At 42.2% G+C, this 26,461-nt stretch overlaps 3 protein-coding genes across 4 annotated transcripts in view; 2 read left to right on the top strand and 1 right to left on the bottom strand.

Moving 5' to 3' along the window:
- The window catches only part of cdk17 (cyclin-dependent kinase 17), a 32,177-nt gene extending 25,766 nt beyond the window's left edge, over window positions 1–6,411 (top strand). The window contains exons 5-18 of one of the 2 annotated variants that reach the window (XR_005892991.1): window positions 212–337; window positions 1,187–1,243; window positions 1,348–1,462; window positions 1,680–1,774; window positions 2,173–2,235; window positions 2,425–2,548; window positions 2,650–2,770; window positions 3,464–3,561; window positions 3,670–3,775; window positions 4,042–4,084; window positions 4,932–5,022; window positions 5,123–5,200; window positions 5,346–6,113; window positions 6,242–6,411. Coding sequence is in view for 1 of the 2 variants with exons in the window: in XM_041030534.1 (XP_040886468.1) it covers window positions 212–337; window positions 1,187–1,243; window positions 1,348–1,462; window positions 1,680–1,774; window positions 2,173–2,235; window positions 2,425–2,548; window positions 2,650–2,770; window positions 3,464–3,561; window positions 3,670–3,775; window positions 4,042–4,084; window positions 4,932–5,022; window positions 5,123–5,200; window positions 5,346–5,386 (1,158 nt within the window). In the remaining variant the exon portion in view is untranslated. Of the gene's footprint in view, window positions 1–211; window positions 338–1,186; window positions 1,244–1,347; window positions 1,463–1,679; window positions 1,775–2,172; window positions 2,236–2,424; window positions 2,549–2,649; window positions 2,771–3,463; window positions 3,562–3,669; window positions 3,776–4,041; window positions 4,085–4,931; window positions 5,023–5,122; window positions 5,201–5,345 lie in introns of both variants that reach the window. The other variant, XM_041030534.1, reaches the window with a different exon arrangement.
- A 2,293-nt stretch (window positions 6,412–8,704) lies between these two features.
- Window positions 8,705–17,934, bottom strand: elk3 (ETS transcription factor ELK3). Its single transcript, XM_041030535.1, has 5 exons — window positions 17,483–17,934; window positions 14,837–15,072; window positions 13,954–14,679; window positions 12,320–12,442; window positions 8,705–10,623 (listed from the first exon to the last, which is right to left on the bottom strand). The coding sequence occupies exons 2-5, from the start codon at window positions 15,041–15,043 to the stop codon at window positions 10,528–10,530; spliced, it is 1,152 nt and encodes a 383-aa protein (XP_040886469.1). The 5' UTR covers window positions 15,044–15,072; window positions 17,483–17,934; the 3' UTR covers window positions 8,705–10,527.
- Window positions 17,935–18,536: 602 nt separating this feature from the next.
- hcfc2 (host cell factor C2) lies at window positions 18,537–25,423 on the top strand. The gene is made up of 17 exons (XM_041030688.1): window positions 18,537–19,221; window positions 19,781–19,929; window positions 20,029–20,189; window positions 20,336–20,538; window positions 20,726–20,810; window positions 20,913–21,016; window positions 21,160–21,390; window positions 21,487–21,696; window positions 21,918–21,982; window positions 22,244–22,361; window positions 22,529–22,585; window positions 22,679–22,731; window positions 22,807–22,950; window positions 23,073–23,258; window positions 23,388–23,685; window positions 23,785–23,857; window positions 23,953–25,423. The coding sequence occupies exons 1-17, from the start codon at window positions 19,056–19,058 to the stop codon at window positions 23,960–23,962; spliced, it is 2,313 nt and encodes a 770-aa protein (XP_040886622.1). The 5' UTR covers window positions 18,537–19,055; the 3' UTR covers window positions 23,963–25,423.
- Window positions 25,424–26,461: the final 1,038 nt, after the last annotated feature.

The following is a 26,461-nucleotide window of genomic DNA, read 5'->3' as shown; positions in this document are numbered from 1 at the left end:
ACAACCATAAGCTCATGTTGTTAACTAGCTCTGTATATCAGAGTTCAGTTAATATGACTGGCAAGAATCTGATCTTTTGATTTTTAGCTCCAAAGACTCTGTGTTTCTTTGACACAGGCACAAGCTCCTTACCCAAAGAAACACGGCAGGAAGGTCAAATTAAAAGCTAGTCTCAATCCTAAACTGTTTTTTTTATGTGTGTGTGTTGTAGGACCTCAACAAGCGACTGTCGCTTCCAGCTGATATTCGAATTCCCGACGGTTACCTGGAGAAGCTGCAGCTCAGCAGCCCGCCCTTCGACCAGCCGCTCAGCCGACGCTCCCGCCGAGCTTCGCTGGTCAGTGTGTGTGTGTGTGTCTGTCTCTGTGTGTGCCACCTTTATCGCTTTGCGGTGCTCGCAGTCCTGTTACCATGCTCTGTCTGTGCTGGTTACCCTGGCAACCCAGTGTGAGACCAGGAAGGTTTAATCTGGAGTCACAGGTACTCACCTCCCACCTTTGGCCCATCAAATTAGATTATTATACTCAGCTGTGGCGTGATCGTGCAGCTTTGTCGCAGACTACCGGTGACAAGGAAGTTTTTGTTTGGAAGTTTTCCACCAGTGACACTGAAGCTTAAAAAAGCTACTCATGCAAAATGGACACAGCTTCTGTATTTTTTTTTTTCTAAAGGATCAAATCAAACTAAATACTTTATAGCTCTTCAAAAAAGAAGCGACTGATGATTTATTTAGCATTTCTTTCTCCAGCTCCAGATATTTCCAGCAGCTACTGTAGAGAGTGTGAGGCAGTGTTCATGAAAACCATGTTGATGGGACTTTCTGAGCCTTAATGCATCAAAATTATTGACAACATGAAAAAAGTTAGTATTAATATTAATTACTTAATTAGTACTAATGACAGACCTATTACTATTATTTGTCTTTTTACTGTTATAATAATAATAATAATCATACCATCTCTAAGTTCTGCAACTGCTGTTCACATAATGCTTTGGGTGACGTAAACAGGAAGTATAATCTTTCTGTGGATTCAGTGAGTTATGCTGTGGGCTACAACTGAAGCCCTGTTGTTTTGGTTTCAGCTTCCTGAAACCAAAGTGAAGTATCACATTATAGCCCTGTCTTATTAGTGATTTAGTAGTGTAATTTATGCTTATTCCTGGCTTTTCTCTGCCTTTACCTCAGTCGGAGATTGGTTTTGGGAAGTTGGAGACGTACATTAAGCTGGACAAGCTGGGAGAGGTGAGGAGGGGCCTAAAATCCCATCTGACGCACTAATAACAAAAAAATATGCTTCATAATTCTCTTTGAATCAGTAATACTGAGCCTGCATTATGTACTTTTAGGGAACCTACGCCACAGTATTCAAAGGACGCAGTAAGCTTACAGACAACCTGGTGGCATTGAAGGAGATCAGGTTGGAGCACGAGGAGGGAGCGCCATGCACTGCCATCCGAGAAGGTAAACAGCTTTTCTCTCCGTGATTTTATACCTTTCGCCATCAGTTCCGTGTTACAGCCAATTCCAGCATGCCTTTCCAAAAAACTGTGCTTTGATAACATTTGTCACTTTAAATTTCTTTTTTTTTTTTTAATTAGGGTCAAGTCGTGGAGTATTTGCCACTAAAACGTGTTATGTGTGTTTCTCCTTTTGTAAACATCTGTCTCTGTCTTTGTAGTGTCGCTACTGAAGGACCTCAAACACGCCAACATCGTGACACTACACGACATCGTTCACACTGACAAGAGCCTCACACTTGTCTTCGAGTACCTGGTGAGATTGGCTGTTTCCCTGTGTTGTCAGTGCATGATGGTCTGTCCTGAGAGCTTCACAGACAAAATGCTCCTAGATTTAGCTGATATTGGACATAAATTGAGGGATAAATTCATCAAGATTTTTTCCCCCACTTTTCCCAGCCCTCTCAGGTTAATTTATTCCTGTTGAGCCAAGCTGCATAGATGACAATTAAGTCTATAATGCAAATTCATTAGAATGAATGAGAAGTTGCCATGTTTTGCAAGAACATCAGTAGGATGTGTAAAACAGAAGACTGATCAGTCAGAAGGACGAGGTGAAATTTATGTGAAAAAGAAGAGGAAGAAGTGAAAAACTTTAAAGGTATGTAGAGTCTGATAGAGTCTGCTGTCTGATAGTGTCGTCTCTTCCTGTAGGATAAGGATCTGAAGCAGTACATGGATGACTGTGGCAACATAATGAGCATGCACAATGTGAAGGTGAGACAAACCTAGAACTATGACTGATTATCTTATTTTCCCTTTATGTGGAAAAAACAACCATTCTCCTTGACCCTGTTTGCTTTCTTTGTTAGGCCAATGAAGAATAAAAAAGTGAGTATGTTACGCAGTTTATGCATGTGATAAGGAATATTAATAACATCAGATTTTTTCCTCTTGTCTTTCCAGATCTTCCTGTTCCAGATATTGCGAGGGCTGTCATATTGCCATAAGAGGAAAGTTCTCCACAGGGACCTGAAGCCCCAGAACCTCCTCATCAATGAGAGAGGAGAACTCAAACTGGCTGATTTTGGTAAGAAGACTTCCAGCAGCAGCTGGTATTTTCTTCAGAGCACTGAAGAAAACTTACTAATATAATCCTAATGTCTGTTTATGTCTGTGGTGGGCTGGCAGGTCTGGCGAGGGCCAAGTCTGTTCCAACTAAAACTTACTCCAACGAGGTGGTGACTCTTTGGTACCGGCCTCCTGATGTTCTACTGGGTTCCTCTGAGTATTCGACGCAGATCGACATGTGGTATGAGCCTCACAGCAACTCTGCTAATAATAGATTTTAAAGCTGCACCTGTTGATATTTTTACATTAATAATGCATCAGGTGACTCTGTGTAGTGCTAAAGGTGTCTCTTGTATCTCCCCTCAGCTGTACAGATGTTTTAGCATCTTTAAGCTCAGTGTTTTGGTTTTATGGCCCACAACTTTGCTGTTTGGCTTAACTCTCATCAGCCTTGTTTCCAGCAGCAACGTGCAGCTGTAGTAGTAGTTGGTGGACACCAACACAGGAAAAGGGAAAGTAATTACTGGTCTGGTCCATCCAGCTGAATGCTGTGTAATAATATGTCAGTGTTATGTTCACAGCTTGTTCTGCTTCCCCCAAGAGGCCATAAAATAAATGAATGCAGCTTTAATAAACACTATTGTACAGTACAGATGGGATGGCTCCATTAATTGTTGAGTGGATGAACAAAACTGTAATCAATAGAATTTTTTTTTGTGTAAAAATACCAAATATTGTGTGAGTTACAGCTTCTGAAGTGTAACAAATTGTTGGCCTTCTGTTTCGTGTAATGTTATCATGTATTGTTGTATGTTGAATATTGTTTTTTTTGTTGTTTTTTTTACTTTAAATTAGATACTTTATAAACCAAGAAATGAATCTAATAGTCAAAGAATCTGATGAAATATTCTGACTGGACTGTGTGTGTCTGCAGGGGTGTTGGTTGTATATTCTATGAGATGGCTGCAGGACGGCCTCTGTTCCCCGGCTCCACTGTGGAGGACGAGCTCCACCTCATCTTCAGGTTACTGGGTGAGTGACTCCTGCCAGACCACATCACCTTGGCAACCCAAATGTTTCACCACGTTATTACCTGTTTAGCTACATGTGGAAACATACTGTATGTCTGTGTGACTTTAGGCACACCCACAGAGGAGAACTGGCCGGGAATCTCCTCTATCGAAGAGTTCAAATCCTACAATTTCCCCAAATATAAACCACAGCCGTTAATCAACCACGCTCCCAGGTACTGTGGCGTGTGTGTGTGTCTGTGGGCAGCTGCAGACCTCTTCTTGTGTGTACATTTGTGTTTGTGTTTTTATGCACCCATTGCTCTATTTTTTTTTTTTTCACGTGTACAGTAATGGTGTGTGTGTGTGTGTGTACCACTGGCAGGAAATCCTGTGGAACATTTCAGAGACGGCTGTCCACTTCCTTCCTCCCATGAGCCCCTACATTCCCATCAGCCTCTGCTGCAGGCAGACAGTAAACTCTTTCTTTTGTCTCCTCTAGGCTGGACAGTGAAGGCATCGAGCTGCTGCTGGCTTTCCTCAGAGTGAGTGTTTACTTCCTTTATATTACCCACAATGCACCTCACTGTCAACAGATTTATCCAGCTAATTTCACAACTGATGTTTGTGTATCCTGGTTTTTTTTGTTTGTTTTATTTTTAAATTTCCTTGGTTTAAAGCACTGTTAACTGTAACCAATATAAATTAAATACACAATAATAAATGACTGATTGTGCAAACAGCACCCTTTATAAATAGAATTACTATTGATAATTTATTTATTACTGTAAATATTGTAGTGATTTTACTAGTGTTATTAGTGCTGGTCTCATTCACAAATTCCAAACAATAATCCGCATAAGCAAGTAATCACAATTATCATCCCAGTAAATATTAGTGACATTAATCCATTATTATTATTAAGGGATTAATATTCACAAAATAACACATAAGTACAGTCCATTAACATTATAATCAGTTCTCTCTCTCACACATAATTTCCTGTCTTTGCTCTGCTGTCCTATTTTTGAAAAAAGGCACAAAAGTTTAGCAAATAAAACAAAATGTAAGAACTGATTCATTAAAAGATCCATAAAATAAATGAAACAGTGTAAATGTCTGTTTCCCACAATCATTAGTAATCAGTCACCAGATGACATTTATATTTCTTTTTATTTCTTTCATGATAAAACTGTCAGAGACAGAAAGCTGTAGCTGCTCAGATTTTAGTTTCGGAGAAAGCATTGCCCTCAGTACCAGCTGAAGACAGCAGGAGGCACATAACTATCAGTGTTTTCTGAGCGATTCCATGATTGCAGACATAACAACCCACCACAGAATTAACTGCCAATATGACTGGATGGTTGATATTTCCTGTTTCTGCCCACAAAGTACGAATCCAAGAAGAGGATTTCAGCTGATGAGGCGATGAAACATTCCTACTTCAGGCAGCTCGGAATGAGAGTCCACACACTGCCTGAGAGTAAGCACACCCACAGCATAATAAAGCTGCTCTTTCCTGAACTTTCTTACTGTGTAGTCTTAATGTGTGCTGTACACTGAAGCTCTCCTCTGTGTTACAGGTGTATCAATATTCACATTAAAAGAAGTGCAGCTGCAGAAAGACCCTGGCTACAGGAACTCCTCGTACCCAGAGTCAGGTGTGTGGGCAGTCTATGCAAATTCCTCAGCACTTCGTCTCAATAGATCATTTGATAAATATATAAACTTTTCAGATAGCGTTGTTAATGCAAAGCAAAGGCATTATGGGTATTGTATTTTTGAAATCTTTCCTTTTTCTTCCAGGTAACGGCAAGATCAACAGGAGGCAGAGCATGCTCTTCTAGTGTCCAGTGAAGAGGATGGTCGACTGCCCAGCTTCATCACCACTTCCCACCAACCTCTCGCATGAGCCCACCTCCCTTCAGAGTGACCCCCATCTGCACACACACACACACACATAAACACGCACACACACCCTGCTGAGTGAGTGACTCCGGTCTGAATCTATGTGGAGATTGTGTTTATTTATTTTGGGGTGTGGGGGGGGTGAGGTTGAATTTTTTGCTGCTAAACTACTACTGTCTGTATTTAACACACTGTGTGTGCGCGTGTGCATGTGTGTGCGTGTGTGTACATGATGTGAACTCGAGCCGCCATGCACAGTTGAGCAGTCAGTAAGGTTACTGTTTGTTTTTCTTCTGACTACGATTCTCCGGCTTTGTTTGAGTTAGAATTCCACTGGTGTTGATGTCGACGCTGTGATCCAAGTTGTTGTTCTTGTTGTCGTGCTTGGAGACCGAACGCTTCAGTTTCTTCAGATTTTTTTTTATGAATATGTATATCTATATATATAGAGATTTGGAGTTTATGTTTTGTTTTTCTTCGAGCTTCCGTGACTGAACTCCACAGCATTTCCAGGTTTAGAAAGACTGGGACACCTAGATGGTCTTGGCTGGGGAAAAGAGGTTCCACTGGATACACCATCGTCACTTTTTCCGAAACATTTCAGACAGACTCGTCTTTGAGAGATCCTGCTGCCCTCAGGAAGTTACACTGAGGGTCAAAAAGCAGGTCTGTGATTGGACTGTGCTAACAGTTTGAAGCTGAGAGTTAAAGAAGCACACACAGAGTCCAATCAAACTGGGGAGAACATGAAACCAACTTTGGTTCTTTTGTTCTTTTTGACCATTCTGGCTCAGCAACAGGACCAAACCTGAGGAGTAAGGGGAGGCAAACAGTTGGGAAGACGAGCAGAAAGCTCCCGTCCAAGAATACTGGAGCTTGACAGGAAGTCATGTGACGTCCCACAGGAAGCCAGAAAGCCTTCTGTAAAAGCCCTCACAAAACTGCCAGGACTTCAGTGCTTTTTTTAAAAAACAAAAACTAAACAAAAGTCGCTCTGTGTGCATCCGGAGATCTCACTGCAGTAAATCTTTGTTTTTAACTTGCACTTCAGTGTGGTGTTTTGGAATCAGGGACCCGGGCCTCGATGTGGCCGAGTTTATCCAACAGTATTAAGATGTGTACTCTGTATCTGTCACCTTTGACCTCTCCTTGTGAAACAACAGTGTCATTGTGGCATGTTTTTCGGAGGGGGGTTGGCGGGGTGGGATAGCGGGGATCGGGGTGGGATGTTCAAAAGCAAAATGGTTGTTCTCCACTTGGCGTCAGACCACTGCTTTCTCCAGCATTTGTACACAAGAAAAAAAAAAGATTTCAAATTGAAATTTAAGATTTAACTGCCCGCTGTGTTGTTTGCAACTTCCAGTGATGCTACAGATGCAGCCGGTTGAGAAGTCTCACTTTTGACTGCATGTTTACTGAAGCAAACAGGAGGAGATCTCCCCAGATCACTTATGCACGGTCACAGTGGTGGGCCTCGCATTCCTGGTTTAATTTAGTTGCATATGTGTTTTCTTATTGCTGTGGACCAACATAGGTGTAGTCACATGTTGTCAAGATATATCCAGCAAAAAGTGAGAACTTTCTTGGTGAGAGTTAGATAAGGGGATTGAGATCAATCTCTTATCTTTACGATAGCAGACAGTTAGCTTTGCACTTCTAAAGCTCACATACTAACACATTATATCTTGTTTGTTTAATCCCAACATACACTGAAGTGTAAAAACAATAAGATGCAGTATTACAGATGGTTATGTGCAAGATTATTTCTCAGCTAGGCGCAGTGACTCCCTATAGAAATAGTCTGCCATATAGTCATCTGTAACACAGCCTTTTGGCATTTTTAAACTTTGTATTTTGTACAAATTAAACAAACAAGATGTTATGTTTTGATTATGTCACTTCAGAGGTGCCTGTAGGCTTTTTTTTTGACTGAATCAGGCTCTCTCTTTCCCCCCGTTTCCAGTTTTTAATGCTAAGCTTAGCAAATATAACCAGCTGCCGGCTCCAGCTTTGTATTTAATGGACAGACATGAGAGCTGTATCAATCTTTTCATTTAGCTTTTGCAAAGAAATGCATATTTCCCAAATGTCAAACCACTCCCTCAGAGATCCAGCGCTGCCACACAGAACAGTCACACAGGGAGAAATCCATTATGGAACCGGCAGAGACAGATTTCTGCAGTGCATTAGCTTCTGCACTAAATAACACCAGGGATGCAGTGAACATCACAGGTTGAACATGTAAGTGTGAGAAGATCAGAGGGGGATTTTTCTCTTATTGCAGCTCAATATTTTGCTCAACATCTACATGAAAATTTCAAACTTGTTGTCTGAGATTTAAAGGATTTATCTGAGCAACACCACTAGAGTTCTCTAATCGGGTAGAACGTACTAGAAAAGTGCTAGGAGCACTACTAATGCTCAATGAACTCATAAATAACTGAGATCATTCATGTAATAAATATTAACTTTAACACAGTTGGCAGCTTGTAGTGTAATAATCCTGCAAACACTGTATTTCCTGTCATTTCAGTAGTTTGTTCATATTACATTTGATTTTTTTCCTTCCAGCATAGGTGAAATTATTCAAAGAAGCTTAATAAATAAGCTCATTCTTTCATAAATTAAAGCTCAACACAATCTGTTGAAACGGAGCAAAAACACATGGTAGATGGTAAATACCCTCTCTTATACTGACGCATTGTCCCACAGTTTTTAGTGTTAAAGTGAATAACCTTTTTCTTTCTCTCATATTGTATTACACATACTTTATCTGCATGTTTGGAAGCTTCACTTAAAAAAACGTTTCCCTATAATCAGCCATAAGGATCCAGGATTATTCCACTGTTAACTGCAAACTGCGTTTCTGCTAATCGGACTTTTTGTACATGCACAGCAGTAAAATGCATGAAAGGAGATTTCTACAATGGCTAAATATTTATCATTGTAAAACTGTACTTTTTCAAATGTATGAATGACCTGAATTTATGTGAACATGTCTGAACGCGTGTGTGTGTATGTATGTATGCGTGTGTGTGCCTGATGCATGGAAGGCCTGCTGTGTTGTGAACACGACCTCTCTGAAACACTGAGCTGCCGATGAACAGTTGGTGTGTGACTCTTTTTACTGGAACTATTTATTTCTCATAACCATCGAAAGTAAATTTAATCTGTTTCATACACGGTCTGTGCAGCAGTCATTCTTTGAGTGGCAAAAGAGCGTGCGTTGTCAACTAAAATAATTACAGTAATTCATTTTATTCCAAAAACTGTTTTATTCCAAAAAAAAAAAAAAAAGAGAGATCTCTCACCAAAACAACAAAAACAAGCACTGAATACAATTCCATTAATTTCTTTATAAAAAATAACCAGGAGCCATTTTACAAAAAAAAAAAATCTTTGTGCAATCTTGACCTGGAATGTCTATTACAACCGTTTAAAGCTTAATACATTTACATAAATCTTACAATATCAAAGGCACAGCTGGTACAAGGCATAAAAGTACAGTGCATTTTTTTTTTAAAAAGAAGCAAGCAAAAAGTTCACAGTGTCAAAAGACACACACACACAAAAGACAAGGTGAGGACTTCCAAAGCATTTTAGCTCTCCAGCTACCAGGTGCTGTGCAAGGAGTCGGTGAAGGGTTTCATGTCATGTGGCCACATGTCCAGCTCAAAGAATCCAGATCTGGACAAATTTTTATTGTCTAAAATAAGAGTAACAATAATCCTGAGACCTGCAGTGTCTTACTCATTGAATTTGTTCACATTACCAAATGACGAGACACAGTCATTGATTGACTGATTTGAAAAACCCAAAACTCTGCACACTGTGAGATTTTGTCTATTAAAAGGAAGCACAGAGAGAAAATAAAAGAATCAACACAGAATCATTGTCCTCTACAAGCTGTCAGTCACAGCAAGGTTTCTTTACTGGCCTATGAAGCCTGTAGCGTCTAATCATCCAGTTATAGTCCCATTCTATGATCAAATTTTGGGAATCATTTGCACGTTTGCTTTCTTGCTGAGTTAGCTGAGGAGATCCCACTCTGTTCTGTCTATCCTGGTTCTGTCCAGAGGTAACAAAAGCTCACTAATTAATACATTATTGCTGCTGTTTGTTTAATCTCTACGAAAACCATATTGTAAAAATTATATGTACATGTTGTGGTTTTAGGGCGGTTATGTGCTGAACTAGTTCTTGGCCGTGAGCAGTGACTTTTGAAGTCATAGCATCACCACAAATTTTTATGCCACATCATTTTTACACCAGTTTCGTAAGGGTAATGTGCTCATTAGTGAGGTTTTAGTAACTGGTGCTTAGATTTTGTTATCTTTGGAAATGAGTCTCCTGGCTGTAGCTTCATTTTGAGCAAACACACAAAAGTGATATCGGTCTTCTCAGGTAATGCTACTTCTCAGCAAGAAAGCAAATGCACTTCATTTAATTGTATGGTAGCAAGGTAAACATTTATTTATATAAGGAAGCTATACTTGAGTTTCTTAAGTTTCTCACATTCTATATTACACTTGTAAAGTCTTCTGTCTCTGTGAGGTCTTATCTCAGCATTTCTGCAGAGAATTTCCCCAGATCTCCATTGTTTGAGTCAGAACTGTGGATACTGGGATTTGTCAGCACAGGAGATGAAAAATAGCAGTAACATTCGTGAAACTGCAACCAATCTGTATCAGTGAAGTTTAAACCAAGTGGAATGAGATGAGAACCTCCGGTATATATATATTTTTTTGTATGAAAAGAAATTCAAAGCTTTTACAACCTGACAAGAGGACACAAATGTAAAGAACGTGAGCAGTTAAACTGTAGTAAACACACAGAAAAATGTCAAATGCAAACACTCTTCTCAGAGAGCAAAGCTTCAGAGTGAAGCTCCTGTTTCTACATATAATAAATGTAAAGAAACAGGTTTCAGATCAAAGTATAATCAGACTCAGACGAAGCCTGACTCCAATGTGGTTCATCGTCAGAGATTAAGGCTGATTGGCTTAGTCCTGATCTGTGCCGAATCGGAGCAGCTCAGTCTGGTTTGGCCCGGGCCTCTCTAATGGGGCTCAGGCTGACATCAAGACTTGTGGGAGCTGGGGGACAACAGCAAGGGAGTTGGAGCATCCACATTGGCCAAAGGCATTGCGATGGGTCCGTTCAACAGCGTGGGGAACTGCAGGGAGACGTTACAGTTAAAAGTGGAAATGGAGAGTTCCAATAATCAGTTCCTAACAAAAAGTCTGATCAAAATTGTTTTGTGAGTTATATATAAAAACCATAAAACAATCAGATATTTGTGTTTCATCTGTCATGTCCAGGTGGCTGAACTGATGAATGGGCTTTCCTTCTTACACCAGATGATTCACAGGTCAGTGTTGCCATTGTAAATTTACACCTTTGCAACCAAATTAATTGACTGAACTGTTCAGGCTTTGTGTTTGTTTTTGTGATGACTGTCAAAGCCCCTATGTGAAGAATTACTTTCATGATTTAAGCATCTTAGAAATTATTCTGATGGCGCTTTTGAAACCACCACTAGGAGTCGACAAAGACATACGTTTAAATTCTACACAAAGGGGCTTCAAAGGAAATTGAGATGGTTACATGGTTTTATTCACTGTGACTGTACACTGATTTAAATTATAGGCTTTTTTAAACCTTTAGTATATACATTTATTGATCTTTGACAAAATATTGATATAGTCACACTACCAATACCACATTATTGATCTCAGATGAATGTTAATAGTAATGATTTCTGTATTTTTTTTTTTTTACAGCTGTCTAATCTGCTGGTGTACCTTCGCATTGGAGGAGAGAGTGTCCTTCTATCACATTGTGAGTACTCTAAACCTGGTGTAGCACCAACATTGTGGGGACCAAACAGCTGATGATTAGAAGCTTTGTGAGGACACAGATTAGAGATTGAGGACACTTTGGCCAGTCCTCATTTTCTGACCCACCTTTAAAGGGCTATTTAGGTTTAGGTTAGGGTAAGGGTTGGGCATTTAGGTAGGCAGTTAGGGTGAGGGGAGAGGGGTGAGTGAAAAAAACACTAATGTAAGACATGAGTGTGTGTGTGTCAGAGAGTTGACATGGGTGGGAGGGGCTCCTGACCAACCAGCCCTCTGCTTTTCCCCCCCGAGCCAACAGGAAGTTGCCCCCTCTACTTGTCCACACCAGAACGGAAACATCTGCAGCTTATTTTGAAACCCTGGCACGCGGTGAATCACACATACACAAAGACACACAACTGTGAAAACAACTGTAGAGGTAACTGTGCGGTGTGAAATGACTATAAAGAGAGAGGGATTCGCTGTAAATAGTTTAGAGTTTATAGGCAGACGGAGAGAGTTTGAATTAATCACTAACACAGAAAAGTCAGTGCTTTAGTGCGGAAGTGTTTAGGTATGTAGCAGAGGGAGGTAAGAGTGAACAGGGTTGAGGCATCTGTATACTTCAAAGTGCCCTCTCTGAAATTTACAACCCAACAGTCAGTGACTGGCCAGGTGTTTAGAGGTGAGAAAAGAGTTGAGCTTGTCTCTTAAACTCTCTTATTTAACTTTTCCTACAACCACTATGCAGGCTTTTCACCCTTCTTTTGCATGCCACAACTTCAGTCACATACAAACTAGTTTGTTTCAAGCACACTCCAGCGTTTATCTAGTTATGTCTTCTTCTTGTTGGCCAAAAGGCCTTTTGGATAAGGGCTGAGGTTACGGTCAGTTTAGGGTTAGGGTGAGCTGAGGTAAGTTGGATAAAGGTTTAGTTTAGTTCATGTAGAGAAGCTAAGAAAAGGATTAAGGGCTTAGGAAATGCCAGCGGTCTTTGAAGGTCCTTGTGTGTACAAAAAAGTATATGAGTATTACCTGGAAGAGGGGGGCGTGGCTCTGAAGCTGGGCAGGGCTGAGGGGTCCCACTGGACTCAGGTTGGACCAAAAATGGATATTGGAGAGTAGAGGGCTGGGAGTGAGCAGCAGACCAGACGGAGTCTACACAGACAAAACCCCAAATTAAATATCAGAGGATAAATTCACCAAGATTCACCAAGTGTTTACTCTGGCAATAATTCCAGAGAGCTGTACAGAGTCTGTGGTGAAGTTTTCATGTCAGTCTCACCCAGAGCTCAAAGCCAAGTCTGCCCTCTAGTGAACTCATGTCTACCAGACAAACCGACTTGGCAGACTGACTCCATGTAGGTCAGGAAGCTCAATTCATACAGAATTCATGACATCTATTTTCTTGTCTCATCTTTCTTCTGTCTCTTCATATTTAACTAAGACCCGTTTGGTTTTCTCTCTGGTTCTGCAGGAGAACATAAGTCTCTGTTCTACAACAAACAACCAGGGGAATTGTTTGTGTTTACGTTCTCACCACAGAGATAAATGCAACCATTGGTGTATTGTGTTCTCTCTTTTTTTTAACCCTGTTAAATTTTTCTTTTAGCAAACCCACTTTTGCTGGAAGGCAAGGAAACCTTTTTTCAGGGGCGCCCTGGCAGCCTAAGGCTTTAAGGCCCTGACCGTGAACCGCAGTGTCCCCGGTTTGCATCTGCCTGGAGACTCTTTGTTGCATGTCATTCCCCATCTCTCTGCCCCCTCATTTCCTGTCATCTGCGTACTACTGGCTGTCTAATAAAGGCATAAAAAGCCTAAAAACATTTGAAAAGAAGTTTTTCAAAGCAGGAAGCTGTCTAAAACTCTTCCTGTGAAAAAAAAAAAAACAGGGCTACACTTCACCTATATAGCATCACCAGTCATCAGTCAGTACAGTCATTTCTCAGATCTCCTTTATTAGACCACTTTCTTTCTCTTATCTAAAACATGCCTATCAATCTCAGTGTGACCAGTTACTGATGTTCCTTTTCCACTAAGCTACTTTCCCAGTACCAGCTTACAGTGTGCTTTTGATGACTTTTGCTTATTTATCAGCCAAATCGAACTGACAGGAAGATACCAACTTAGACAAGCAAAGACCAACAACCACCACAAACTGGTTTCTTTTACGATCCAACGTGAAAAGGGAAGAAAAGGTCTTGAAAAAGTTCCTGTATTCTGAAAAGCAGTTCCTGTGGACAGAACGGGGGAGTAGATACTGAAACCAACATGTGAGTTCACATGACCACACTACATACAGCATGTTGGTTTAGCTTAAACCTCTATTTTCCATCAGTGATTTACACATACCAGCGTGTGATTACTCATTCTGAATCAGAGTGCCCGCTGAAAGCCTGAATGTAGTCAGACTTGTCCTGGTTTGGTCAGCATGTTGTTGCCAGTGAATCAGGAGCTTCAGGAACATATGGCTTCACTTATGAAACTCCCCCCTCCCTCCCTTGCCTCCTCCTTTCTTTCCGCTCACCTCTGTCTATCTCCTCCCTGTCTGACTTTCTTCATCCAAAATCTCTTCCACTCCTCCTCCACCCCTTCTCTTTCCTCACCTACGACCCACTGAATTTACAGCGGCACTAGTGTGTGTATGATGGTATCATGTCATGTTGTACCTGTGCGGTGAGGAAGGCAGGAGTCAGGGACCCTGAAGGCAGAGCAGGGCTGTTGAGGGCGATGGAGACTAAGTCACTTCCTGTTAGGAGGAGGGAGGGGGCGGAGATTTCCAAGCCTTTGGGTTTCTTGCTCTTAGAAGGCCCACCATTGGCCAGTCCCCTCCTCTCTGGCATGGTCGTGGTCTGTGACCTCTCTCTCTCTCTCTGACCTGATGACAGGTTTAAGGGTTGAGCGATCTGCTCCAACTCATCAGTATCTGTGCTGTGGCTCCGCCCCCTCCAGTGTGTGTGGGTGGGGCTTTGTTGCGGGGAGGACGAGCAAGAGGAGGAGCGGGCCTGCCGAGGAGACCGCTTGGAGGAATGTGAGGTGTCAGTTGAGGATTGGGGCGGAGTGGAGGGGAGGGAGGAGTGGCCACGGTTAGTTATGAATCGGATGACAGAGGAGCTGTCGTCATGGTGATCGGATCTAGGCTCCGTCTTGATTGACCGTTGTGGTTCTAAGGGATGCTGCAGGGACCTGACAGTGAAGGAGGAGTACAGGCCGGAGTGGAGGTATTCGTTCCTCCCACCCACATCCTCGTCTTCAGCGTCAGGCTCTGATGTCGCCCCCGCACTTTCCTCACTGCTACGGCCCGACTCCACCACCGCGGGGTCCATCTTCAGAATCTCAGGGAATGACACAAACTTGTAGACGAACTTCTGCCCGATCACCTTCTTGATGATGTTCTGCAGAGGAAATAAGAGCCACGATTTAGAGATTTTCTACTTCAAAACCATTTATTAATGTTTTCTTGTTCATTAAAGTCAACTGGCTCTGAATACATGACATTTCATCAAACATGTTCGAGTTTTAATATAGTCAGTAGGTGTATGTGTTGCGTACTTTGTCATAGTAGTAGCGCAGGGCTCTGCTCAGCTTGTCATAGTTCATGTTGGTCTTGTTCTTGCGCAGCCCCCACAACTTGGCCACTTCCTCTGACTTGAGCAGCTTGAACTCGCCGTCGTTGGATGTCCAGCAGATTAGATGTTTGTGGCTTTGGTCGAGCAGGAGCTGCAGCAGGAACTGCCAGAGTGTGATGGAGCTCTCCATGACGGGATGACACCAGAGACGCAGGCGACCTGCAAAGGTCACAGAGAAGTAAGACTGAATAAAATCAAGTCAACGAGCACACTCTCTCTCCTTTTCGTAATACTTTGGTCTCCACCAGCTTTTAAAAGCTCTGCTCTGTTCACCGGCTGCTCACTAACTTTGTCTGTCTGCAGTTTGGTTCTGGGCAGGAATCACACAGACTTATCAGAGCTTTTTCTGCAGAAAATAGTTGCTTGAAATATGGTTTATGAGAGCAGTGACAGTGAACCACAGCAGTAAAAAGGAAAAAGAAAAGTTGGGTGATAATCTGATAATCTGTATTAGGAAGTGGAACATATTGTAACTATGTAAGATCATTATATAAGTCACATGGTGTTAAATATAAATAATTTCACACATTCTCAGACTGTTAAAGACTGAGAGACCACAGAAGATATGGTTGAGAAATGTTAGTTTTAAAACATAAACATTTATCCCTTCCTTGATGATCGGGAGACTTTAAAATTGAGCTGGCAGTTAGTATGATCAAATAGTATTCTTTCATGTAGGAATCTGGACCATCAGATGATCCATTGCAGTGTAAATGCATCCATCCATTTTGTTTAATGATATAAAAGTGATGATATATAAGGATATAATGATATAAAATTAATAAATGAATTAATGTGTGTGTGTGTGTGTGTGTGTGTGTGTGTGCATGTGTGTGTGTGTTGCAGAGAGAACAAGAAGGAAATGGGCAGACATGGGTTGCTTTTCATATGTTTCCATGGTGATAAAGCAGGATGTGGTCAGTGACCTGCCAAGACAAGCACAGGTCTAACTGACATGTTGACACAAAAACCAGACTGTCTGTGAGCATCTGTCCCCCTGTCTGTCTCACTGTCCCCCTGTCTGTCTCACTGTCCACCTGTTTCTCCTTTGCTCTTTCTCCCCTTCTCTAATCATTTCATTTACAAGGTACCTCACTAGCAGGAAACTACTTACTGCCAAAACAAAAACAACAAATAACTCATTATAACCAGATTTAATTTGCAACCATGGCAATATGACAGTGGAGACTTTACAGTTGCATCAGAAATCCCCATGGTAACCACATCTTCCTCCATAGTGGAGAAACAGTGGAGCCAAAGACCTCACCACCCAGAAGTGATGATTACCTACTTTCATAATAACAACACATGGTTCAGTAACGCCAGTGTAATAATGCACTGATTCGATACAAAAATACAGCATCAATCTGTCTTTCTTTCATTGTCTTTCTAAAAGGAAACCAACCAGCTGAAAGGGGAAAGTGCATGTGGTGCAAACAATGACCCACCACCACAAACACGCATACAACCAACCATATCCTCGCTTCCTTTTTCCTGCATGGGTGTGTGTGTGTGTTAAGTGATGGAAGAACTGTAGTGCCTTCTGTCTGTCTAAACGAGGACTTCCTGTCATTCAGCTTCAGGGGTATCATTCCCGGAGAAAGGCCTTCCCTCTCTGGGAGGTAGGACTTCCTGTCACCAGGAACCACCAGGAACACACACAAACATGCAAACACACATGTATGCTTCTGTATTTGTATAAAGATCTCTCACTGTTAACACTTAACAGATGCACACATTGTCTTTTTAGAGCACCACCTCAACACCACACACACACACACACAGCATTAAATGGAGAATGTATCTATGTCCTGATGTCAGACTCTGATCTATGTTCACTCTGATATTTCACTCTTTACAAGTCTGGACTGTAATTTATAAAATTTCAGAATAAAAGCAGCTTAAAGTTTGAGAGTGTATGACAGTCTCTCTCCCTCTCTTCATGTAAGCTCACAAGTCACAAAGTATATTACCCATACATTAAGATTCCCTTTTTCTAAATGTAAATTCATGTGTCTTCAGTACAGTCCAGCTCATATCCTACATTTTTTCTGAGGGGGGGCGGGGGGGTCTGCTGGAACTGAAATGGTTCTTTGTTTTGCACCAGTGAGTCATTTTCAAGATGTTGTCTGCTGCCAGCTTCAATCCGGAAGCGCATGGCAATTAGTCTGCGAAGTCCAGACAAACCAGAAAGTCTACTACTAGATTTTAAAGGAGCCACGGCTGATTTTTCCACAGCAGCCTGTATACTAACCTCTTTTCTTTCCCCTTTTTCCCCAAATGTGGCCGAACCAAACTGGGGCAACTTTACGCATAAGTCTGTGCCAAAGCGGAGGCTACTTAAGACACAGCTTCACCACCTTTTGCGCACAGCGTTAACACTTTTTACGCGCAGTTTTAACACTTTACTCGCGACGTTCATGTGGTTTTCAGTTTGACAGTGAATATCTGACCCTTTCAGCGAATATAGCAACAGTTAGTACGAGTCTGCCTCTTCCTCTCCATTACGCACAAGCGCGCACAACACATAACTTCAGAAAGTTGTAGATAGAAGGAAACGTGCACCTACCCAGCAGTGGACGGCAGCTGTTCCTCTGTCCGTCTGCCCGTGCGTGTGTGAGATGTTTGTGTCTTAAAGCGGGGAGTGTGAGCTGTGTTGGGGCTCCATGCTGCTGCCGCTGCTGCTGTCTGAAAGCGGATCCGCAGCTTTTCTCTCTCCCTCCTCAGAGCAGGAAGTCAGGACGCGCAGACGGAGAACCGGCGCACTTCCTCTGGCGCAGTATTCCCGTCTGTGTAAACACACACACACACACACACACACACACACACACACACACACACACACACACACACACAATCTCAATTTCCCATAAACACACCCCCTCCTTTAAATCACTCTCTCTCACGCACACGGACTCACGCCACGCTCAACACAAACTCTCTCTTTCAGACCAGCATACACACCTTAACTTAAATAGCCCGCAGGCAGACGCGTTCACACACACACACACACACACACACACACACACACACACACACACACACAAACGACTACGACTACGCTCAGTGACGAGCCAACTGACAACTGACGTCACCCTCTTCCTGTTCACCGGGAGGGGTTCCTGTTCCTACACACATACACACCCACACACACGCACACACACACACAAGGTCAAGTTCGGGCTTCTCAGTAACTTAAAATGTTGCTTAACGATTTCACCCCGATAAAATGCATCAGCGATAAAATGCTGTTGAATTCAAATTGACTGTTTGAAGGAGGAGGGAGGGGGATTAATTATTTTTCTTTCTGTAGGCTATTTTTACTTTCCTTGCCTTTTTGATTTTGTTTTATATTTTTCCTCTCTGGCTTTGCAGCCTCTGCAGCTTTCATGTCTGATGTTGCTAAGTGTGTTCACAAAAGGTTTATTACACGTGTAGTTGGGTGTAATATTTAAAAATGGCGCACCTGATGAAAACAAACCTTTTCTCAATGAGAAGTGTCTTCACAGTTTCAGATGGACTGTGTGCTTGAAACAAGTCAGACAACTCTGCTTCAACCAGCTCTGCACTATGAACTGTCCTGTTTACTGTTACTTAATCGATTTAGTGCACATGCATAAAGTTAGATGGAGTTAAATGACTAACAAGAGACGTGCTGCAGAGGCTGAGATATTATGACTTTTAGTCCCCATTACCGGTCAAGCTCAAAAATGGTGAACTCCACATTTCCCATCATGCAACTCAGTAGCATCTTTTGTAAGACGTTACGTGCTAAATTTCTCATTTTCATCATGGACCTTTCTTGGTAAATGTCAGGCTTCATGAATTTGCATTTTCTAAGTCCAAACTTAGATAACCCTGACGACATTTTTGATGACAACATCAGAGAACAGACACACACACACATATGAACAAGTAAACAAGAACATATAGGTAGAATCACCAACTAGTTCTCACTCTTTTTCCGTCTGGTTTGCATTTCCCTTACATTCCTTCAAATTTTGATATCCGAAAAACGAGGCAGAGTGAGACGTCGCTTTATTTCCGCCTCTCTGATTGAATTTCCTGGTGCCCTCTTGGCCCCGCCCACGTCTTTGAAACGTCAACAGCGCCAAACTCTTCAGGCTCCTTCGGGGGGGAAAATGACCGGTGGTACCGAGGAGCCGCAATGGAGAAAAGTCCATTCCGTTACAGGAGTGATACCGAGGTCCAGACACGGACACCGGGCTGCAGCAATACGAGAGTTAATTATTGTGTTCGGTGGTGGAAACGAAGGGATAGCGGAGGACCTCCATGTTTACAACACTGGTAAGCTAACATTAGCTGGACGCTAACTGGCGGGTTAGCGGCTAATGTTTTTAGCACGGAAAGGTGCGGAAAAGACCATACCAGCTAAAGGGACTTTAGTTGTTTATTTATAGAGCTCCTCAATAGTTTTACCATTATATTGATTACGGTATTGTGGAATTGTTACTGTAAACTAGGCACTAACTTGGGGTGAATAGTTTTCCTTCAGCTGACTAGCTAGCCTGAGTATCTACTTTTTCTCTGAACTATAATCAGCTGTGATGTACTAATTGTTATGTTAACTGAAACAGAATGACCAGCAGAAGGCAGAGTAGCAGCTGTAAAATCGTCATTTGTTTGGCCAGTGTAGAGTTAAATGAAAACATTTGAACTCATCTCACTTGTAGGTTAGGTTTTAATGTGTTAACTCCTCGATTGAGCACTTTGTACACTTCGGTTTTCAGGTGATTACCGTATAAGATGTTATATAAATAAATCTTGGAGGGCAATGTGTAATGAAGGCCACTCACTTTTTAAAATTAAGATTAATGCAACGGCTGCTATGTGTCCTTTCTTCCAGTCTCAAAGCAGTGGTTTCTGCCTGCGGTGAGGGGTGACATCCCACCTGGCTGTGCTGCCCATGGCTTTGTCTGTGAAGGCACTCGAATACTGGTCTTCGGCGGCATGGTGGAATTTGGCAAGTACACCAACAGCCTCTATGAACTTCAGGTAATGCCATTTTCACACCATATTTATTCTGGGGTGGTTCTGATCCTGGTGCTGCTTTGAACATTTTAAAAATCTTGTCTTCTGTACTGTGTGGCTCAGGCTAGTCGCTGGCTGTGGAAGAAGCTGAAGCCCAGAGCACCCAGGAATGGTTCGCCTCCTTGCCCTCGGATTGGTCACAGCTTTACTCTTGTGGGTAATAAGTGTTACCTGTTTGGCGGGCTGGCCAATGATAGTGAAGACCCTAATGGCAACATACCGAGGTAATGTGCAAATTTGGGTCATTATTGTTGAATGCAAAAGAGGTTTCTAATGACCTGATCAGTCATTGTCAATTTTGAATTTAACAGATGACCGGCATGGATATGACACAGTGTGGAATATGACCTCAAATTTTTTACCATCTTAGGTACATGAGTGACCTTTATGAACTGGAGCTGCAGTCAGTATCGGGGGCGAGAGCCTGGAGCATCCCAGAAACCAAAGGTGGCGGTCCTTCAGCGCGGGAGTCTCATAGCTCAGTTTCTTACGATGGCCTTGGGTCCCCGAAGCTCTACATTTTTGGAGGAATGCAAGGATGCCGGTTAGACGACCTCTGGCAGCTTGACCTTGGTAGGGCGACATTTTTTAAATATTATATTGAGACTGAAGTTTCAGAGAGGAAAACTGTCTTGAATAAAATACTTGAATAAAAAAACTGTGGTTGGCTTATTTACATGTTTGCATTTCTAAACAGCCATGAGAAGCAGTCGTTTGGAGTATCTAAATGACATTGTCTTTATCCTTCTCTCTTCTTCAGACACTATGGTGTGGTCAAAACCTGAAACAAGGGGTTCCAAGCCACTTCCCAGAAGCCTTCACTCTGCCAATGTCGTTGGAAATAAGTAAGGGGGTCCTTTGTGTTGCTTTTTTAAAGCAGATGTACAGTTTGTTTGTGACACCTCACCAAACAAACCTTTGATAAACTATATTGTATCCCTTTGTAGAATGTATGTGTTTGGAGGTTGGGTTCCTATCCCAGAGTCAGATGAACACAGTGCTTTAGGAACCGAATGGATCTGCTCTAACTCTTTAAGCGTACTCAACTTAGGTCAGTATTTCTCATCGAAAATGTCTTAAATTTCATAATTCCAAGTTTGTGAGTGATTTTGTAGATGGTGATGTTTATAGGGAAGATATAGGCTATAAATGTACAGGCATTTTTAAAATCTGACCCACGTTTCTTTACTTCAGACACTATGAGCTGGCAGAACCTTGGCCCAGAGGAGCTTGACGACATCGAGTCCCAGCTGCAGAGCCAGGGTCCCCAGAGTGATGATCCTTATGCCAGTAGGCCCAGAGCCAGGGCCGGCCACTGTGCCACCACTGTCGGGTCCAGGCTTTATATTTGGAGCGGCCGCGACGGATTCCGTAAGAGCTGGAACTACCAGGTCTGCTGCAAGGATCTCTGGTTCCTGGAGACAGGTGAGGAGTTGTTTTCTAAAGGGTGACAGAGTCACTCAGGCTGCTGCTGGGAAAAAAAAAGTCCACTCAATACAACATTCTGTTTTCTGTCCTCAGATCATCCAGCCACCCCAGAGGCAGTGCTGCTCATCAAATCCACAGTCAGCATGCTCCATGTGGCGTGGCGCCCCCTGGCTGCAGCAGACTGCTACATCCTTCAGATTCAGCCTGTGTGTCCTCCCAAAACTGCAGCCAGCAATCCACCTGCCAAACCAATCGACACCACTCGAACAGATGGACAAGAGGGGAAGAATAAAGATCCTGCAGGTGAGGAAAGGGTGCACAGTCTGTTATCTGCTCGATCGGGTTAATAATGTTTCAGAGGCTCAGCACAGGACACAGAAAAGAAGCATGGATTTCTAAACAGATGATTTCAACATCAGTAAAAACACACTGAAAAAAATAATTGACACCATATTTGTCAGGGTGTAGACATACAAAGAACCTTCTGTTGCAACAGTAACATTTTTCTTCACTCTTTTCTTTAGGTGTCCAGTATCTTCAACCTCAAAATGAAGGAATGTCAAAGAGAGACGAGAAAGCATCCATGCAGGTATATATGGCTGATTTAACAAGCTTAAATCTTTAACAACAAAATCACATGTGCACACCTCCAACATTTAGCAATGTTTAGCAGTTTATTAATTAAATATACATTGTAGTTTGGGTGGAAATAAGACTGAGTTTGATGTGAAAACAGACCTATATATTACTCATAACTAATTATGCCCTGTTTTGTTCATGCCTTACTCTAGCAGTGCTTCCTATTTAGAACAAATAAGCCTCATGCTTTAATTCTCTACTCAAATTTCAGGATGCTTCAGTACAGCAGGAAACATCAGTGAAATCATCCAGTGGCTCAGCAGAGACCCACACACCAGGAGGGAGGAGTGCTGGGAGAGACTCAGGCGTCTCTGACCCAAAAAGCTGCTGTGAGTCTTGTTGTTAAATGCTCTACCCTTTAATACTGGGTTGCCAAAAATATATTGCCTCATTTGTTGTTATTTCGTGCACAGCTTTTATTCCAGAGCAACTGTTTTGTATGAAATTACCTCATCAAATGAGTTTGTGCTCTCTGTTGTTGTTGTTGTTGTTGTAGCTGTGGGACAGGAGACATCAGCAACAGAGGGCAGCAGCTCAGCCCAGCATCACTCAGGTAACGATGATGCTCAGATGCCAGTACCAGACTTAAAAAGATCCAAAGTTCAATGTGGATTTATTTATTTATTTTTGTTTAAATCTTTGACAGATAAACCTGTTTCCGCCGGCAAGACAGAAAATTTCTACGCCTGCACAGATCAGGTCAGGTTTACTTCTTAACAGTAATTTTTAGCTCTTTCACTTGGCCTGGTCTAAACTGAGAACTGTCACCTCCAGGTTCAGCAGAATCCAGATGAAGCAGTGTGGTTTGATGTAGGTGTCTTCAAAACACTCTTCTCTGAGGTCAGCCACTACTTTCTGCCTGCTGACAGTGATCAGGTGTCCACAGCCATCAGCAGCCGACCTCCAAATACTAAAGAGGTAAAAACCATACACACTGTAGTGGATATTAATTTGGACTATCCTTTGCTTATTCTTCTTTCTTAGGCAAATCCTCTCATGCTCTCTCCATCCTTTCTTTTCCCATCAACCCTTCCCCCCAGAGGAAGCTGCCAGGGCCTCAGGACTACCAGGGCAGGAAGAAGCAGGAGCTCACTCCTGGTCAGACCTACAGGTTCAGAGTTGCAGGCATCAACTGCTTTGGCCAGGGAGACTTCAGCCCAGTCAGCGAGTTCAAGACCTGCCAGCCTGGTTTCCCTGGAGCACCCTCTGCTGTCAAGATTACCAAGGTGACATATTGAGGAAATTCAGACGTTTGTCTGGGGAACACAGGGAAAATCAGGGTGTTTAGACGGTTTTCAGACTGATGAATTAAGAAGGAGCTGCTCTAGGCCCCTAATTCTCCTTTTTCTGTGCAGGCCAATGATTCAGTCCACATCACATGGGAGGCTCCACCCTCTACGTCAGGCCGGATTCTGGAGTATTCCATGTACATGGCGGTGAGGAAAAGCCGCTCCACCACCTCGGAGCGTCCAGGTCAGATGGCCTTCATCAGGATCTACCGTGGCACCAAGATGTCCTGCTCAGTCAGCTCCTCCCACCTGGACAACGCCCACATCGACTGCTCTGCCTCCAACCGGCCAGCTGTCGTCTTTCGCATCGCTGCCAAGAACGAGCAGGGCTACGGCCCGGCAACGCAGATCCGCTGGATTCAAGGTGGAGGAGCTCGACCTGTCTTAGTTTCTGCTCGTTTTTCACATTTGTTTTTGTGGACAGATTCAAACTTGATTCAGCTTCCTCTTTCTGTCTTTTTAGATCCGAGTAAATTGCGAGCATCTGCCTCCAGAGCAGACATGAGTGCCGAGGTGGACCAGGACGCTGCCGACAGGTGACCAGTCAAAACGTTTTCTGTTGATTTTACTTTGAAATCTGACTTTTTAAATGTTTTTATATTAATTTGTCATTCTCTTTTGTTTTTTGCAGCTCCAGCTAAAAAAAGTTTGGTCTGAAGATACGTTTGGGAGAAAGACTGTGCGCTCAGGAAGCTGGCGATGTACACCGCTCAGATGTTGTATTTTATTCCCTAGATAGTTTTGTTAATTTATTTTTTTATGTATTTAATGATTCTCTTGTAAATATATATACATTTCCACAGGAATCTTAACCACTTTGCTATTGTAGTTAGTTTTGTTAAGTGATAATATGTGATATACTGTAGACCAAACTACAACTACTACCACTATTAGTTGATGTTTAAAACTCTTTAAAGGTTGGAGGAGCCTAAGCGCTTACTCCACCACGCACTAATGCTTTATGTGTCACTGTTGTGAATGAAACACAGGTGGTGAGATACTTTCATGCGTCAGAGTGCATAAGAGAGAAAAGCTTTTGTTAGTGTGGACCACTTTTACAGTCCTAATCCAAACCAGTGAGGTTTCAAAAAAATCAATAATCTGATGGAATGTTGTTGTTTTATAACCAGATTATTACCTGTTCAAAGTTTGATTTAAACTCATTGTCAATGTGTTTTGTCGTTGTGCACGGTCACGTTACTGCAAATGATCTGTATCCATTACATATATGCACCCCATTTCCTGCTTTATGGTTTTGTTGCAGTTTATATTCCTTATTGTCATCAGATCATTTATCTCAGTGTGATGTGTCTGTCTTTATCAGTCATTGTCATGATCAGTTTAATCCAGTATTATTTCTGGCTTCAGCAAAAGAAGAGAGCAGTGGTACTTAATTTCTGACAACAATAATAATAACAATAATAATTAAAAATACTATATTTAGATAACACATTTCAAGCAAACACAAAATTTGTGAGTTAACACTGTTAGTGTCCATTTGTATTATTATTATGGCTTTCTGGCTGAAGAAGAGCTGTAGTCAGTAGTCTTACAATGTTAAAGTGTTGGAGTTTGCACATTGTATTATGTTTATCTTATATAGTTAATCAAGCAGTTAATTAATCAAGCTGCGGTCATTTTTCCTTAGAGATTGATAAGGATTCGTGTAAACTTTAAGCAGTCCCTGTGGACAAATTTGGGCATTGCAGAAGCAACTGAACAGAATTCACTGGGGGAATTACGTGTATTAATTAGAACAATTAAGTGTAAGCTCTCAAATAGAAAACAGCATCTTTATTGTCCCAAAAGGAAATTCACCTCACAGTACTGAATGTGCCATATACAAGTGGCATAATATAATTTCAGATCCAATGTGTGTAACACAGGTGAATATCTTCTCGTTAGTGACAAATGAAGCAGTAGAAGAATATGGTCTGCATTCTGCTTTTTAAAAGCAGTAACCAAAGTGTTTAACAACAGTGTTTGTTGATGACAATCATTGCTGGACTGTGTTTCTGGATATCTATATCTGTGCAGTAACAACATGGCAAATATATGGATTTGGTCATTTTGCAATTTGATAATAGAGTCACAATTCTTCCCTCATATATGGAAAAATAAATGTGGAGAACTGGTATAATTTATATTGAACACATTCATCCGTTTAGCGTGTGGACAGCATAAAGTTCCTGGGCATCCACATTTCCTCTGACCTCTCCTGGTCTGTGAACACTTCACACCTGGTGAAAAAGGCCCAACAACGGCTCTTCATTCTCAGGAAGTTGAAGCGGACTGGACTGTCTTCTCAGCTGCTCACAAACTTTTACAGGGCCACGATCGAAAGCATCCTGTGTCTCAGTGTGACAGTGTGGTATGGCAGCTGCACAGCACAGGACAGGAAGGACTTAGCCCGGGTGGTGAGGACAGCACAGGGGATTGTAGGCTGTCGTCTACCAGATCTGGACTCAGTGTACACTGCCCGAGTCCAGAAAAGGGCCAGACGCATTGCGACCGATCCCACCCACCCAGGCAACTCACTGTTTGTACCGCTTCCATCAGGAAAGCGGTACAGGAACATTAAAACAAGCACAAACAGACTCAGGGACAGCTTCTTCCCCAGAGCTGTAAAAGCAATAGCCCCCCCCCCGCAGTGAAACACTCAACCCCCCTACAGAACCCTCACACAGGCACCCTCCCCCCTCCAGCCACATACACACACCTTCTCACACACACACACACACACACACATATCCCTGGTGACAACCACACAGAAGACAATCAACACTGACAGCACTAAGCTGCACTTTATTACTTTACTTTACTTACTTTGTGTTTATATTTTCATAAGTGTTCTTTTTTTTAAGTATTTGTGTTATTTATATGTGTGCATTTAAGCCGAGATTCTCTGAAAAATTTCGTTATGCTCGCATAATGACAATAAAGACTCTTGAATCTTGAATCTTATTCGGGGCCAAACACATTCAATAAATATACAGAGAACTGTTGGTTTGTGTTTGTAGCGAACATACGAAAATGTTGATTAAAAAACGCCCAAAATTTGGTTAAATTTCTTTTTCATCGCGAGAAATGCACCTCGGGAAAGACTCCCATGATCCCCTAGTTTGTAGTTTACAGATTAG

This window comes from Toxotes jaculatrix, chromosome 22 (genome assembly GCF_017976425.1).
Source record: "Toxotes jaculatrix isolate fToxJac2 chromosome 22, fToxJac2.pri, whole genome shotgun sequence".
Taxonomy (NCBI): Eukaryota; Metazoa; Chordata; class Actinopteri; family Toxotidae; genus Toxotes; species Toxotes jaculatrix.
Note: the sequence above shows the minus strand (reverse complement) of the source record. Positions and strands in the feature narration are given on the sequence as shown.